Here is a 12,620-nt window from a genome sequence, read left to right on the forward strand (position 1 = left end):
TTGAGTATTATTTTGTGACAAAAACTTAAAAAGTGATATCCGAGAGAATTGCCATATAAAAACCCCTAATTTAAGCTGCAAAACTTTTCGTGGGGATATGTGTTGAGCGAAGATTTGATCGGCCAAAAAAAATCAAGAGTTGCAATCAGGTAGCTCGTTTGGACCAACGTCTTCAAATCCGAGCAAATTGAAATCATCAAAATGACCATTAAGTCGCGTCGCCATTGGTTCCACTTCCGTAAAGAAATCAAGATCAGCCCGTTTGCCCTCTTCACAAGACACCAAGATCAAGTATATGTACAGCAAAGTTGAATCTCAAATAGCAAATCGAAAAAAAACTGAGAAGTTTGAAGTGATAAGTTAATATAGTAAAACGACAAAGTTAAAGGAAATACAACATCCAACGATAACTTAGATATGTAAATGGGAGTATACAATGATATCGAATGAGTAAGTTAGTTCTTCCCTAACAGATAATGTAATCTCCCGATCGACCCAATCAGTTGAGCTTCATCGACGCAAATGATGCCGCCAGGTCCAAAGCCGCACTCACCTGAGAAGCATCCGTTCCCTGAAATCAAAACATCATATATACTGAAGCTTCTTTGTAGAGGATATAGTCCATTGGGGACTAAAGAGAAAAAAGAACTCTGTTACCTGTCCCGAAGCGAGACCACTTTTCCCTTTCCCGCATTTCCCTTTTATGGGACCCAACGCAGTTGTCAGCCATTCAATAACGTCTAATTGCTTGAACTGATCAGACTTGTCAGGAACTCCAGCACACACAACCGCCTTGTTCGAATTTTCATCTGTGCTGAACACCATTACCGACATTCCCTACAAGATTCACCAACAAAACCCTTACGTTAAAACTTCATTACTTATACAAGTTATAGGTACACAATGCTTTACGAAAAATATGGATACCTTCTTTTGCATGACTTTTGAAACGGCTTCTCGAACGGCTGCTGCATCAAGTCCCACATCAATCTGGACAATGCAGAAGGTTTTGCCATCTGATGCCGCAGACTCAGCTGCCTCCGTTGCTACTTGGACAGATTTTTTCAGGTTTTCCTCCGCTATTTTCTTTTGAGCTTTTCTCACTTCATTCTACAGTGTATAGTATAGAGGAGGAAACAAAAAAACTGTTACTTCAATATTCTGTTGAGCACAATCCCAACAAAAGAGATGGCAATAATATAACCTGAAGTTGAGCAATCTTGGCTTTGATATCCGCCCTTTTGGCTGCTGGGATATCTACTTCATCTACCCGTCTTTTCAACGCATTAACTTTCTGCGTATGTCCAAAAAAAAGTAAGTGTTTCACATTAATAATAGCCAAACACATGGTATTTAGTTTGTCAAGGGATGAGAGAGAGAACCTTTTCAAGTGCACTTCCCACCGACTTGGACGCATCATCTACTTCTTTTTCAAGCAAAGACGCCGTATTCAGAGCATCAAATGCACAATCAGCAGTCACAGCAATTATCCTACGAACACCTGTCGCAATTCCCTCCTCTGATAGAAGAGCAAACGCTTTGGCTTCGCGTGTGTTGGTTATGTGGGTTCCTGCAAATTTCAAAATCACCCGAAATTCAAATATTCTTTCAGAAAAAAGGATCTCTTCGTCCCTTCCAGTAACCAATAGTGGAAACTGACCTCCACAAAACTCGGATGAAAGTGATGACCATTCATCGTTTTCAGGGTCAGCCAAGAGGTCCTCTACCCGTCTCCCAATTGCCACCACTCTGACAGGATCAGGGTAGACCTAAATGAGAAAAAGAGAACAAGCTTTCACAATCCTGTAATAACAAAACTAAAGAAAAGGCACAGCAAACGAACTGATGGATATAGCTTACTTCTCCAAACACTGCTCTTAGACCTTTGATGCGCTTGGCTTCAGAGAGAACAGATTCCTTTGAATATACTTCCAATTCATCCTTAATTTGTGTATTCACTATGGATTCAATCTTTCTCAAATCTTCAGGATCAACCGGTCTACCTACTCAAAATTGCGGAACCCATTAGACACTCAAAATAATCATCAACATCAAAATAAAATTGCCTCACTGAAGAATGTACCATGGGAGAAATCAAATCGTAGTTTTTCAGGAAGAACTATTGAGCCCTTCTGATCAATATGATCTCCGAGCACTTCCTGGATTCATGGGGCATATATGTTTTGTAGATACAATAACAAAATACAGGTTAGGTAACATAAATAATAGCAGAAAGATACCTTCAGGGCAAAATTCAGCATATGTGTACAAGTATGATTAGGAGCGATGAGTTTACGTCTCTCATAATCAACCTGCACGCAAAGAAAACAAAGATGGAAAAAAAATCGATACTACTAAATATGTTTTAAAAAACCTATGGTGCTAAGAATTACCTTGCAAGTTACTTTATCCCCCACTGATACCTCTCCAGTTTCTGTAGAAAGACTACCAATGTGAAGAACAAAGCCCCCAAATATTTGGACATTTTATACGTTGAATGTACCAAATGACCCTTCTATAATCCCTGTGTCAAAAATCTATTGCCAGAGCAACATATTAGGGTCACCGATTCCATATATACAGATAAAACATGGGAAGTGTAGCAAAAAAATAAGTCTTATTGGATGTGATTACGTGAATTTTTAATTTTTACGGAACTGTAAACAACGGCTTCAGAAATTATTACACAAGAACAACTTATACCTGAAGTCAAACGGATGCAATCATGATAGTTTCATATGATCATAAATGATAAAGACATCAGTGAACTGAGTTACATATCAAATAGAATGTAATACCTGACCACCCTGCTGAGCATAGAAACTTGTAGACGCTAATACTAGTCCCACATTATCGCCACTGGCAGAACTTTCCAGGAAAGCAGAGCCAGTGTAGATACCCTTTACTTCACTCTCGTGACCCTGCAGCAAAACCCGGCAGTGTAAATGAGCATTATAGGCTTATTCATAGGAAAAACCAACTACCAACATATGCCCTGACTTCCGTTTTATGCTAATGGTTTACAGTATATACAACAACATGCGAGTTATATGGAATTACTGAGACAAACCTGGAAGCAAATGTATTTGAAAGAATCGTTTGTTGCTGAAACACCCATCTTGTGCAACGTTGATGTAGCATCAGCATCCATGACAATGGTGCCACCAGCTTGCTAACGGAATAAATATTAGAAGATTAGTTAATATTATAATGTTCTTTCAAACTTCAGTCATCTTCCAATGTTTAGTCTAGCATCAAAAACACTTCGAGAAAATGAAAATATACATATATTAAAAAGTTAGACACCTTATTCTGGGCATTCTTTGATATATCCTTCGCCTCTTTCATGGCTTTGTTGAAACCATCAACATCAACCAGCAACCCTTGTTCTTCCGCCATTAACTAAAACACCGGAATGGAAGTTACAAAAATAACACACAAAATTTTAGAAATAAATATAATGAACTATATACCTGAGTTAAATCTATAGGGAATCCATATGTCGCCTGTAAGATAAAAGCATCCTGCAAAGAATCAAACAAAGGCAAGTATAGTTTCTACGACCGCCATTACAACAATGCAAAGTGTTACAAATACTGCAACATATAGCATAAAATATTAAAACAGCACAAAAAGCATTAGATACTAGCCTCTCCACTCAGTGTATTCCCCTGAACTGACTGACAAACTTTCCGAAACTTCTCAGTTCCCTGCCATAAAACTTTATAATCAATCAAGCTGTTCTTATACTCACCTATATAAAAAATAAAGTAGATGGTAAACAGGTCATTCAATTAATATTTCAGATGAAGGATCCACATATGAATGGTATACAGAGTCATGTCCAAACGACGAGGAAATTTGAGAGTGTACTTGAGGCCGTTGATATTTAAACAGAATTTTTTAAATCATTAGTTAGACGAGCCAGCAAAAATAATTGGATAATAATGAGTGGGAAGATGGAACTTAAAATAAGCCCTCACCTTCGCCAATGTCTTGCAGAAGATTGCTTCCTCTTCTTTGATTATCTCTGTGATCTTTTTTTCATGTTCCTTTAACTCCCTAAAGACATCCCCCATCACCCGAATAACAGAACTTACGAGTCTGCAGATATTAAAAAAAAGTATAAACTGCTTCGTGACAAACGGACCAAGCTGCGCATATGGAAACATATGTTGCATTTACAAAGATACAAAAACAATGTTCCCGCCCGAATGAAAAAAGATTAAAGCAAACTTGCTGCGACAGTAAAAGTTAATTCCTACCCGCTGAAAAATCCTTCCTCAGCTTTTAGGATCTCCTTTCCATAGCGAACTGCTCGACGAAGAATACTTCGCAGAACATACTCACGGCCGTCATTACCTGCAAGAGAGTGAATGTCGTATGGTATTTGTCAAATTACAAGAAAGAATAGAACAATACCGTAATAAATCGGTGAGCAAGAAAAATCGAACATGTAGAAGTATGAACTCAAATAAATAACCAAATACCAAGACGTTTGATTTAAAATGTGTTTTGTGTCGTTAGTGATTTAGTGTAGACAAGAAACCATGGTCATACCAGGACGAGAGCCATCAGCAATAGCAAAGGACAGAGTCCTAATGTGATCAGCAACAACTCTATAAGCCATGTCAACTCGGTCAACATCTTCCAGACCAATTTTTCCAGAATATGGCCTAGCTCCCGTGGCCTAAAAATAGGAAGGCATCAACACACCATTTTAAGATTCAAAGCAACTCGGGAAAAAACCAATCCGAACTCTTACTATTCTATCACTAAGAGATTACATAAAAAGTGACACAGCTAATGATGGGCTTCATAATGATCAAAGGCCCAAAGGATTATGTAAGCCCAATCCACGTTATTAATCAGACTGCGTCGCTTGACGAAGTCTTCTTCTCTGTTTCTATTTTCCTGCAAATAAGCAAGTGGGTGTTTATCCACGTTTCCATTTTCTTTGTGATTCCAAGTTTGTAGGAGTCGTACTCCACGTTTCTTTTATCTTCCAGTTGTAGGAGTTGAACTCCAGTATTTATATCAATGAAAAACCCAAAAAGAGGAATGATTAATTGCCCAAAAAAATATTTGTGTTTTTATTTTCAGTTCTAAAGCTTTGATCAAGTTCATTGCTATCAGCTAACAAGGAAATGATCTCCAGATACTTATACAATGACACCTTGATCATTATACCCTTGGAAGCATTCAAAACACTTGATAGCGTCACATTGATAGAGTAGACAAAGATGATCATAAAACTACAGTACCTCCCATGATCTACTGACAATAGATAAACTAAAATGCTGACAAAACTAAATTGAGGCAACAAAATAGTAACTCATTATCTTAACATAATGTCATGAAACAGTCAACAGGAAGTTCCAAAATTACCTTTTGGATGTCATCAAAGATAGGCATGAACACATCAGTATCATAGTTGCTCATTTTGTTCTGAAGAACAGAAGTCAACCTCTCGAAACCCATTCCGGTGTCAACATGCTTCGCAGGCAGAGGTTTAAGTGAGCCACCAATCTCTCTGTTGAACTATTTTGAAAACATAGAACACAGGATCCGTCAGGGAACCAATATAAAAGCCAAAGAAGCAATCTAGCTAACAGCGTAATATAGCTTTCCAGTTACAGGATCTACAGAATTAAAAGGACAACCGTAATAGCCAACCAAAAAGTAGTAAAATAGAACTAAATAACAATTGGGATAGAGAGGGTACGTACCTGAATAAACACCAAGTTCCATATTTCCAAACATGTAGGATCGTCATTGTTAACTAAGTATGCCGCATCACGGTTACCAACACGATCATAATGTATTTCAGTACAAGGTCCACAAGGGCCTGTGTCTCCCATTTCCCAAAAGTTGTCCTACAGTTTCACCAAAAGTTATATGAAAGAACGATAGCATAAATTTGGTACAAGTTTTTCACTGGAAATGCATTCATGCTTAAACTTGACAGTAGTTATCATTGACAAAGCGTTGAAACCTTAGAGAAGAGAGATTCAATAAGTAGCGGATTTCATTTTAAAAATATAGGCCACATGTTGAATGTTATTATCTACAATCCACATGCACTAATAAAATTATTTTAAATTCTCCTAAAAGGTCTAATTACCTAAATTTAACAATATATACTTTTATTGTTCATTTGTTAAAATGAAATGAAAAGCTGTTCATTTTTATTTGAACAAATCGTTTTTTTTATAAGAGTAGTAAAGAAACCTACTTTGCAACCAAAAGGCAGCACACGCCCAGGTGGAAGAAACTGAAGCTAAATATCTCTAGCCTCATTATCCGGTTGAAGACCAGCTTTCTCATCACCGCCAAAATAGGTAGCATAATTTCGATCAACCGGTAGCCCATAGACCTATGACACGATAACCAGTGAGATTACTCAATGATAACATAGGAATCATTTATAAAACAATGGCACATTGTTGCAAAGGGATCTCAAAAAAGTATACAAGACAATTAAAAGAGAAGAATAACTTTATACTGTCACAAGTGAGATACAACATATCCTACTAAAGCAATGTTCCCTTTGTTGCATGTGTGGGAAGAAAAGAGTGGTGGTGGATCTATTACCTTAGTCAAGAGCTCCCAAGCCCATTCAATAGCTTCCTTCTTGAAATAATCTCCGAACGACCAGTTACCGAGCATTTCAAAGAAGGTGTGATGGTAAGTATCTTTGCCCACATCGTCAAGATCATTATGCTTTCCACCAGCACGAATACACTTCTGAGAGTTACACGCCCGGGTTAGCTTGCTGAGCTCCGTGTTTGGGTCAGCCGTTCCCAAGAAGATTGGCTTGTACTGATTCATTCCTTGAAAGATAAAAAAAAAATACAGAGAAGTTAGTTCCCAAAACAAAAGGCACGAATACAAAGCAGCCTTGTTAAATGAGAGTGAAGTATATTCTCAAAGCCACGAGGTAGGTAAGTGATTGGCGAAATAGAGTAATGGTGGTACCAGCGTTAGCGAAGAAAAGAGTAGGATCATTGTGAGGAACAACGGGGCTTGATGGCCACAACTTGTGACCTTTCCCCTTGAAGAAATCTAAATATGTATCCCTCACTCTCCTCGCTGGCCACTGATGAATCTCCAATGGTTCGGAAGCTGCTGGCATGATTGCGGCCACTGAAGAGGAAAGAGAAGCGAATGTATGTGCGAGAAGGTTGCCTGGCGGAAAAAGAGTGAGAGCGTAAACCTTATAATTGAAGAAATCAGCGGAAAAAGAAAACAGGAAGAAAAAATGGTGCAAAAGGAGCCGTCGAGTTTATAAACCTTAAGGAAGAAGACGACCTAAAAGAAGTAAATACCCTTCACCTAAACATAAACTACTAAAAACATGCTAAAATGCACCCGCGTAACTTCGAACCTAGGAGGCTGGGTTTTCAAAAGCCGAGTCACTACGTCAAGTGCTTTTTTGTTTGTTTTTTGTTTTTTTTTTTTGGTTTTTGGAAACCTGTATTTCAATTGATATATATATATATATATATAAATGATAAATCTATAACCACAAAAACATAAAATGCCCTAAAAAAAATCCTGATTAATCCTCTTATACCCGATTTTTCTAATGAGTAAAGTGTTATAATATAGTTTAAAATGTTTCGATGTATTATAAATTAGGGGTTGACCCAAAGAAGTGAGTTTATAATAAAATTATTTAATATAAAATATATTTTGATTTTATTGAGCATTTTAAAATTTCTTTATATTGAACATGATAAGTTTAATTTTTTTCAATCGTATTGTAAATTAAAAATAAACTTTGTTGGTTTGACTTGAAACAACTACTAATGTTATTTTTATGACAACACAAAAAGGGTTTAAAAATATAATGGTTTATATTTATTCTTTTGATTTTTTTTCATTTTGATGTAGTTGAAGAATTTATAAAAATAAGTAATATATTTTCTCAGAGTTTTAAATTATAATATTATTACACTAATTAACTTTGTCACGATAATAAATTAATCCACCTCTGAATAAATCAATTGAAAATATAGGGCAATGTGATAGAATTATAAATTATAGTTTAATGTACTATATAATTAGTTTCCATAAAAGTTAAATAAAAATTTATAATGAAATTTGATTTAAATTTTAGAGTTTTAGTAGTTATGTTTTGTAGATTATTTTAGCATTTGTTGAACTTTGTTTTACAAAAAAAAAATTGTTGGAATTTTGCTCATGCTAGTTGAGAATATTTTTATATATTAAGTTTAATAAATTAATAGAAAAAATAAATTTCTAACAGAATTTTACTTGAGCTTTATACCTCATCATAACAAATAATTTATCTCTTCAAAGAGAAAACAAAAAGAAGTATCTCAGTTTTTTAATCATTTCAATGTTGGCTATATTGGTGCTGGCTTATTCTTTGTTTGGGTCATTGTTTACGTAATAGTAATAGTTTGATATTGTTGGGGATTAGAATGTTGAATTTTCGTGGATGTTGTACTACTTCTTTTTAATATGTTGGGAATTAAGAAAGTTGGATTGTCGCATATGTTGTAATGTTTTCCTTTAAATATATAAAGGATGTATTTAGTCAAAAAAATATATATAAAGGATGTAAAGTATATATGTAGGATAAGAGATAAGAATACAGTAACCATTCAATATATGATTACCATACTATTCATTCTTTTATTCAGGAATTGAACCTTTTATTATATATATACAGTAAAAATCTTTGAATAAGAAATTGATTTATTCATTTATATAATTTATATTATAAATGATAAATTGAGCTATTTATATTAGTAAGGCTTTAAAATACAACAATTGCATATATTAAATCGCAAGTAACTTTAAATTTCAGAATACATAGAGTAGCAAAAGTAAAGATAAATACAACAAAGACTATTAAATTAATCATCTGGTAAATCATTTTTAGATGCACCAAGATCATTAAAATATTGCCAAAACCGAAATATAGCGAATGATAGATTCTTAACATCGGTACTGATCATTGTTCTCAAGAAGAAGAAAAAAAATCGTACGGATTACGCTTTTGCAAAATCCTTGTTTGTTCACCCTCCATAAATGAAAGAATATGCGGATTTTGTATAGAACTCAAGTCCAGCAATAATATTTTGTTTTCTTCTCCAATTTCTTTGAGTGCGTAGGTCTTACTTTGAATATCCAGAAACTGTTGTCTTTGTTCGTGTGTCTTCTTCAGTTGCTCTAGAAGTTGTTTATTTCCTTCTTTTATAGTGTTGATAAGAATAGATATTTGATCAACACTTTCTCTTTTTAATTTGGATTCTTTAACTCCATTTGGTTGTTGAGATGGGTATCCCTGAATAATGTCAGCATCGTCATCCAAGGCACATAGAATCTGAATTCTTTCTTTGACCTTTGTGTGGGCTTTCAAAATCTACGACCAAGAAACAAACAATGAGAAACAAGTGAGCCAATAACTTGATAACCCAATTCAAGGATGCTTCCATGAAAGCTTGGCTTAAAACCTATAAGAACAAAAGTGAAAGATTTCACAAGAAACTATCTACCATCAGATTCGCCTCATCATCCATTTCTACATCAGCAGCCTTTAAAACTTCAAAGAGAACAGCATACGTTTGATATGCCCTTTTAAGTTGAGCACTACAAGGCAAAAACAAATTATGTATTTATGAATGAACGGCAAAGAAAGATAGACTGCGGATCATAGTAACATTTCCATCAACCACATACCGGTCAGCTTTGTCAGCACCGTCTAGCAAAGGCTGAATATATGTCTCGTTGTAATGTTGATAAAAACTGTGCATTTCCCATGCATCACTACCCTTTTGCCTTCCTGCAAGACTTGTTTCATTGTCCTGCACAAGTTTAATAAACATAACAAAACTGACACATAAACCCCATGCACCAAACGGAAACTAAAGTAAAGTATATTAAGAGATGATACCTGATCTAAGCGTTGAAGAAGCGCATTCTTAAACTGGCGAACACCACGACCACTTGACGTTGGATCAAGTCTGTGTGCTTTCTCAAACGCATAAAAACGACCTGAAAAAATAAATAATAATTTTTGTTGACAAAATCATTTGAGATGATCAAATTATCAGGGGTTTTTAACATTTTTTCCAACTCACATAAGTAAGCAACACGAGGGTTACTAGCTTCTACTTCATTGGCTACACGGAGGATCGGAGCAATCTCCTCCACAAGTGACGATGGCACCACTTCACTGTCCAGAGTAACCATTCCGAGTGGGATGTTTAATTGGTTAACCTCAGGAAATTTCATTATATCCTGATTTGGAGTATCAGGATCAAGGGGAGGAATGTTGTAAAGCATGTCGATTTGGCTTTTTTCTTCAACCTTTTTGCCAGCAAAAAGAAAAAGGATGAACCGAAACAAATGAGCCAAAAGTTGGTTTCCTCCATGAAAACAGGGCTAAAGACCTGCATAATAACAGAAGTACTAACAATAAATTCTCACCTCGTCAGCCAGTTCCACATCTTCTGTCTGATTAACAGCCTTCACAACTTCAAAGAGAACAACAGAAGTTTGATATGCCTTCGTAAGTTGAGCACTAGGAAAAAAAAAATGAAAAACCCACATAAAAAATTAAACATAAAACAGGGGTCCAAACAAAACAGTTCTATGAAACACAAACCGGTCATCTTTGTCAGCAGTATTGAGCAAAGCCTGGATGTATTTCTTGTAGTAGTGTTGATAGAAACGTTTCATTTCGATGGCGTCACTCTTATTCCTTCCTGCAAGAGTTCTTTCATTCTCCTGCTCAAGTTTAACAAAATTAGATCAACTGGCACAATCCCCATGCAGCAAGAAATTTTGAGGGCAAGCCCACATCAAAATGAAAGTCTAAAGTAAAGTAAATGAAGTGATGATAATACATGTTCCAAGCGCTGAATAATCGCAGTTTTGAACTGGCGAACACCACGACCATTTGATGAGGGATCAACCTTGCATGACTTCTCAAACGCATAAAAACGACCTGAAAAAAATAAATAATAATTTTTGTTCACAAAATCTTTTGAGACGATCAAATTATCAGGGGTTCTTAACATTATTTCAACTCACATAAGTAAGCAACACGTGGGTTACTAGCTTCTACTTCATTAGCTACACTGAGGATCGGAGCAATCTCAACAAGTGACGATGGCACCACTTCACTGTCCAGCATAGCCTCATTGAGATTGCCAGCAGTTTGAGACATCTTCTAAATCCTCCAAAAAAAACTATAAAAACAAATTAGATGAAGTCTTCTTCAAGCATAAAGAGCTTCTAGATCACCATTAAGAACAAACTTTGAGAACTACATGAACTAAAACTAAAGAGAAAATCGTAAGTTCCTGAAAGAGAAAAGACAGAGACTGCAACTAAGTCACGCAGCAAAAAGAAAGAAAGAAAGAGCAAATACATATGCTTCCGAAATCAAAACTACAAGCAAACTCAGAGATTAATGATCACCTAAAGGAGATAGAAGGACACAAGAAACGTATGGTCAAGCTGCGATCGAACATAACGACATGAAAGATATAGAGAGAAGACAGTCTGGCGCTGATGTTTTTATTCTTTTTAAAAATGTATTGTTTTTTTTTTTTTGCTTAACAAAAGAAAAATGTATAGTTGCAACATTTTTATTTCAACGAGTCGTTGAATGTCAACGACATCACCGATCCATATTCCACTGTCTTTTTTGAGGATGACAAACTTTTATTATTCTCATCATTGATTGAATTGAACATGAAATACGGAAATTTTCATTCAGTTTTTAAGTTTTTTTTTACACAAATCATAAATTGATATAGTCTGGTACGAATCCAACAGCATGATACTTCATATTTTGATATATACATATATTGGATGACATGAAGGAATTTAATAAACAGATTTGATCATATATAGTGTAAAAATTTAAGACTAAATTCATTGTAAGGCTATTTCCAAAGTCTTACCAGTGATAGAGAAACTTTATAATAAAATTAAGTTTTCCTCCGGTAATTCTCTATTTTTAGAACGAAAAATAAAACAGTAGAACAAAAATTAAATGCTCTAATTATAGAGTAAACCTATTTTTATTGTATTATAGACCAGAAAATGAAGTCGTTGGATGAAAGTCTTTTGATATAAATTCTATTTTAAAGAGAGAATTTTAAAGAAAGAATATAATGAGATTGGAGTGTTCTACCTAATTCTTTGTTTTTTTTGCTCTGCGTATTTTAGTTCTTTTGAGAAAAAGATTCCCGCGTAGATTGTTAGTTGTTTGAATAAATAATGATTTCCAACTAACCACATCACGAGAGGTTGTATAATTACGCAGCCAGCCAATGATGCTCATTTTGTAAGACCAAGGCTCTCTTTCTTTATCTTTTTTTGGTCTAAAATCTTTATCTTATCTTAGCTGTTAGAAATAATTGGTTCATAATGGAGGACAAGCAGTGCTATCACCTCAAAGTACAACCTCGTGCCTTTCCGTGTTTTATTGAGAAAGAAAGATGGATATAGTTCCAATTATGGATTAAGAGCATCGTTAGATAGAAGGGGAGTAGTAAATGTCAAGGGCTAGCAGAAAAGTGAAAAGAAATAAGAGAAAAAAGATGAATGCTGTAAGATGGTTGAGAACTAGT

The 12,620-nt window shown here is 35.2% G+C and overlaps 2 protein-coding genes across 4 annotated transcripts; both read right to left on the reverse strand.

Annotated features, from left to right (window-relative positions):
* Nucleotides 1–327: 327 nt before the first annotated feature.
* Nucleotides 328–7,307, reverse strand: LOC108856527 (alanine--tRNA ligase-like). Its single transcript, XM_056986565.1, is given in 23 exon segments — nucleotides 328–571; nucleotides 658–837; nucleotides 928–1,110; nucleotides 1,205–1,294; nucleotides 1,383–1,570; nucleotides 1,661–1,769; nucleotides 1,861–2,003; nucleotides 2,084–2,159; nucleotides 2,241–2,312; nucleotides 2,394–2,537; nucleotides 2,799–2,921; nucleotides 3,071–3,172; nucleotides 3,307–3,402; nucleotides 3,474–3,524; nucleotides 3,651–3,710; nucleotides 3,984–4,104; nucleotides 4,266–4,362; nucleotides 4,561–4,690; nucleotides 5,389–5,541; nucleotides 5,730–5,876; nucleotides 6,236–6,376; nucleotides 6,595–6,833; nucleotides 6,979–7,307. Coding segments are annotated over 23 exon segments (2,874 nt in total). The 5' UTR covers nucleotides 7,136–7,307; the 3' UTR covers nucleotides 328–499.
* A 1,502-nt stretch (nucleotides 7,308–8,809) lies between these two features.
* Nucleotides 8,810–11,589, reverse strand: LOC108857650 (callose synthase 2). Of its 3 annotated transcripts, none has more exons than XM_057010279.1 (10): nucleotides 11,461–11,589; nucleotides 11,071–11,228; nucleotides 10,884–10,984; nucleotides 10,643–10,764; nucleotides 10,465–10,558; nucleotides 10,116–10,344; nucleotides 9,929–10,029; nucleotides 9,715–9,839; nucleotides 9,531–9,624; nucleotides 8,810–9,397 (listed from the first exon to the last, which is right to left on the reverse strand). In XM_057010279.1, the coding sequence occupies exons 2-10, from the start codon at nucleotides 11,204–11,206 to the stop codon at nucleotides 8,996–8,998; spliced, it is 1,404 nt and encodes a 467-aa protein (XP_056866259.1). In that variant the 5' UTR covers nucleotides 11,207–11,228; nucleotides 11,461–11,589; the 3' UTR covers nucleotides 8,810–8,995. The 3 variants fall into 3 exon arrangements, with proteins under 3 accessions (XP_056866259.1, XP_018487159.1, XP_056866258.1); XM_018631657.2 differs by lacking the exon at nucleotides 11,461–11,589 and adding an exon at nucleotides 11,411–11,427; XM_057010278.1 differs by lacking the exon at nucleotides 11,461–11,589 and having other exon boundaries at nucleotides 11,071–11,426.
* Nucleotides 11,590–12,620: the final 1,031 nt, after the last annotated feature.

Source organism: Raphanus sativus, chromosome 5 (assembly GCF_000801105.2).
Source record: "Raphanus sativus cultivar WK10039 chromosome 5, ASM80110v3, whole genome shotgun sequence".
Classification (NCBI taxonomy): Eukaryota; Viridiplantae; Streptophyta; class Magnoliopsida; order Brassicales; family Brassicaceae; genus Raphanus; species Raphanus sativus.

Coding starts and splice junctions, on each gene's coding strand:
- LOC108857650 (XM_057010279.1), bottom strand. CDS start 11,206: ATGTCTCAAACTGCTGGCAATCTCAATGAGGCTATGCTGGACAGTGAA. Junction 10,765..10,883: donor TTATTCAGCGCTTGGAACAT/GTATTATCATCA, acceptor AAACTTGAGCAG/GAGAATGAAAGAACTCTTGC. Junction 10,030..10,115: donor CCCTCGTGTTGCTTACTTAT/GTGAGTTGGAAA, acceptor TTATTTTTTCAG/GTCGTTTTTATGCGTTTGAG.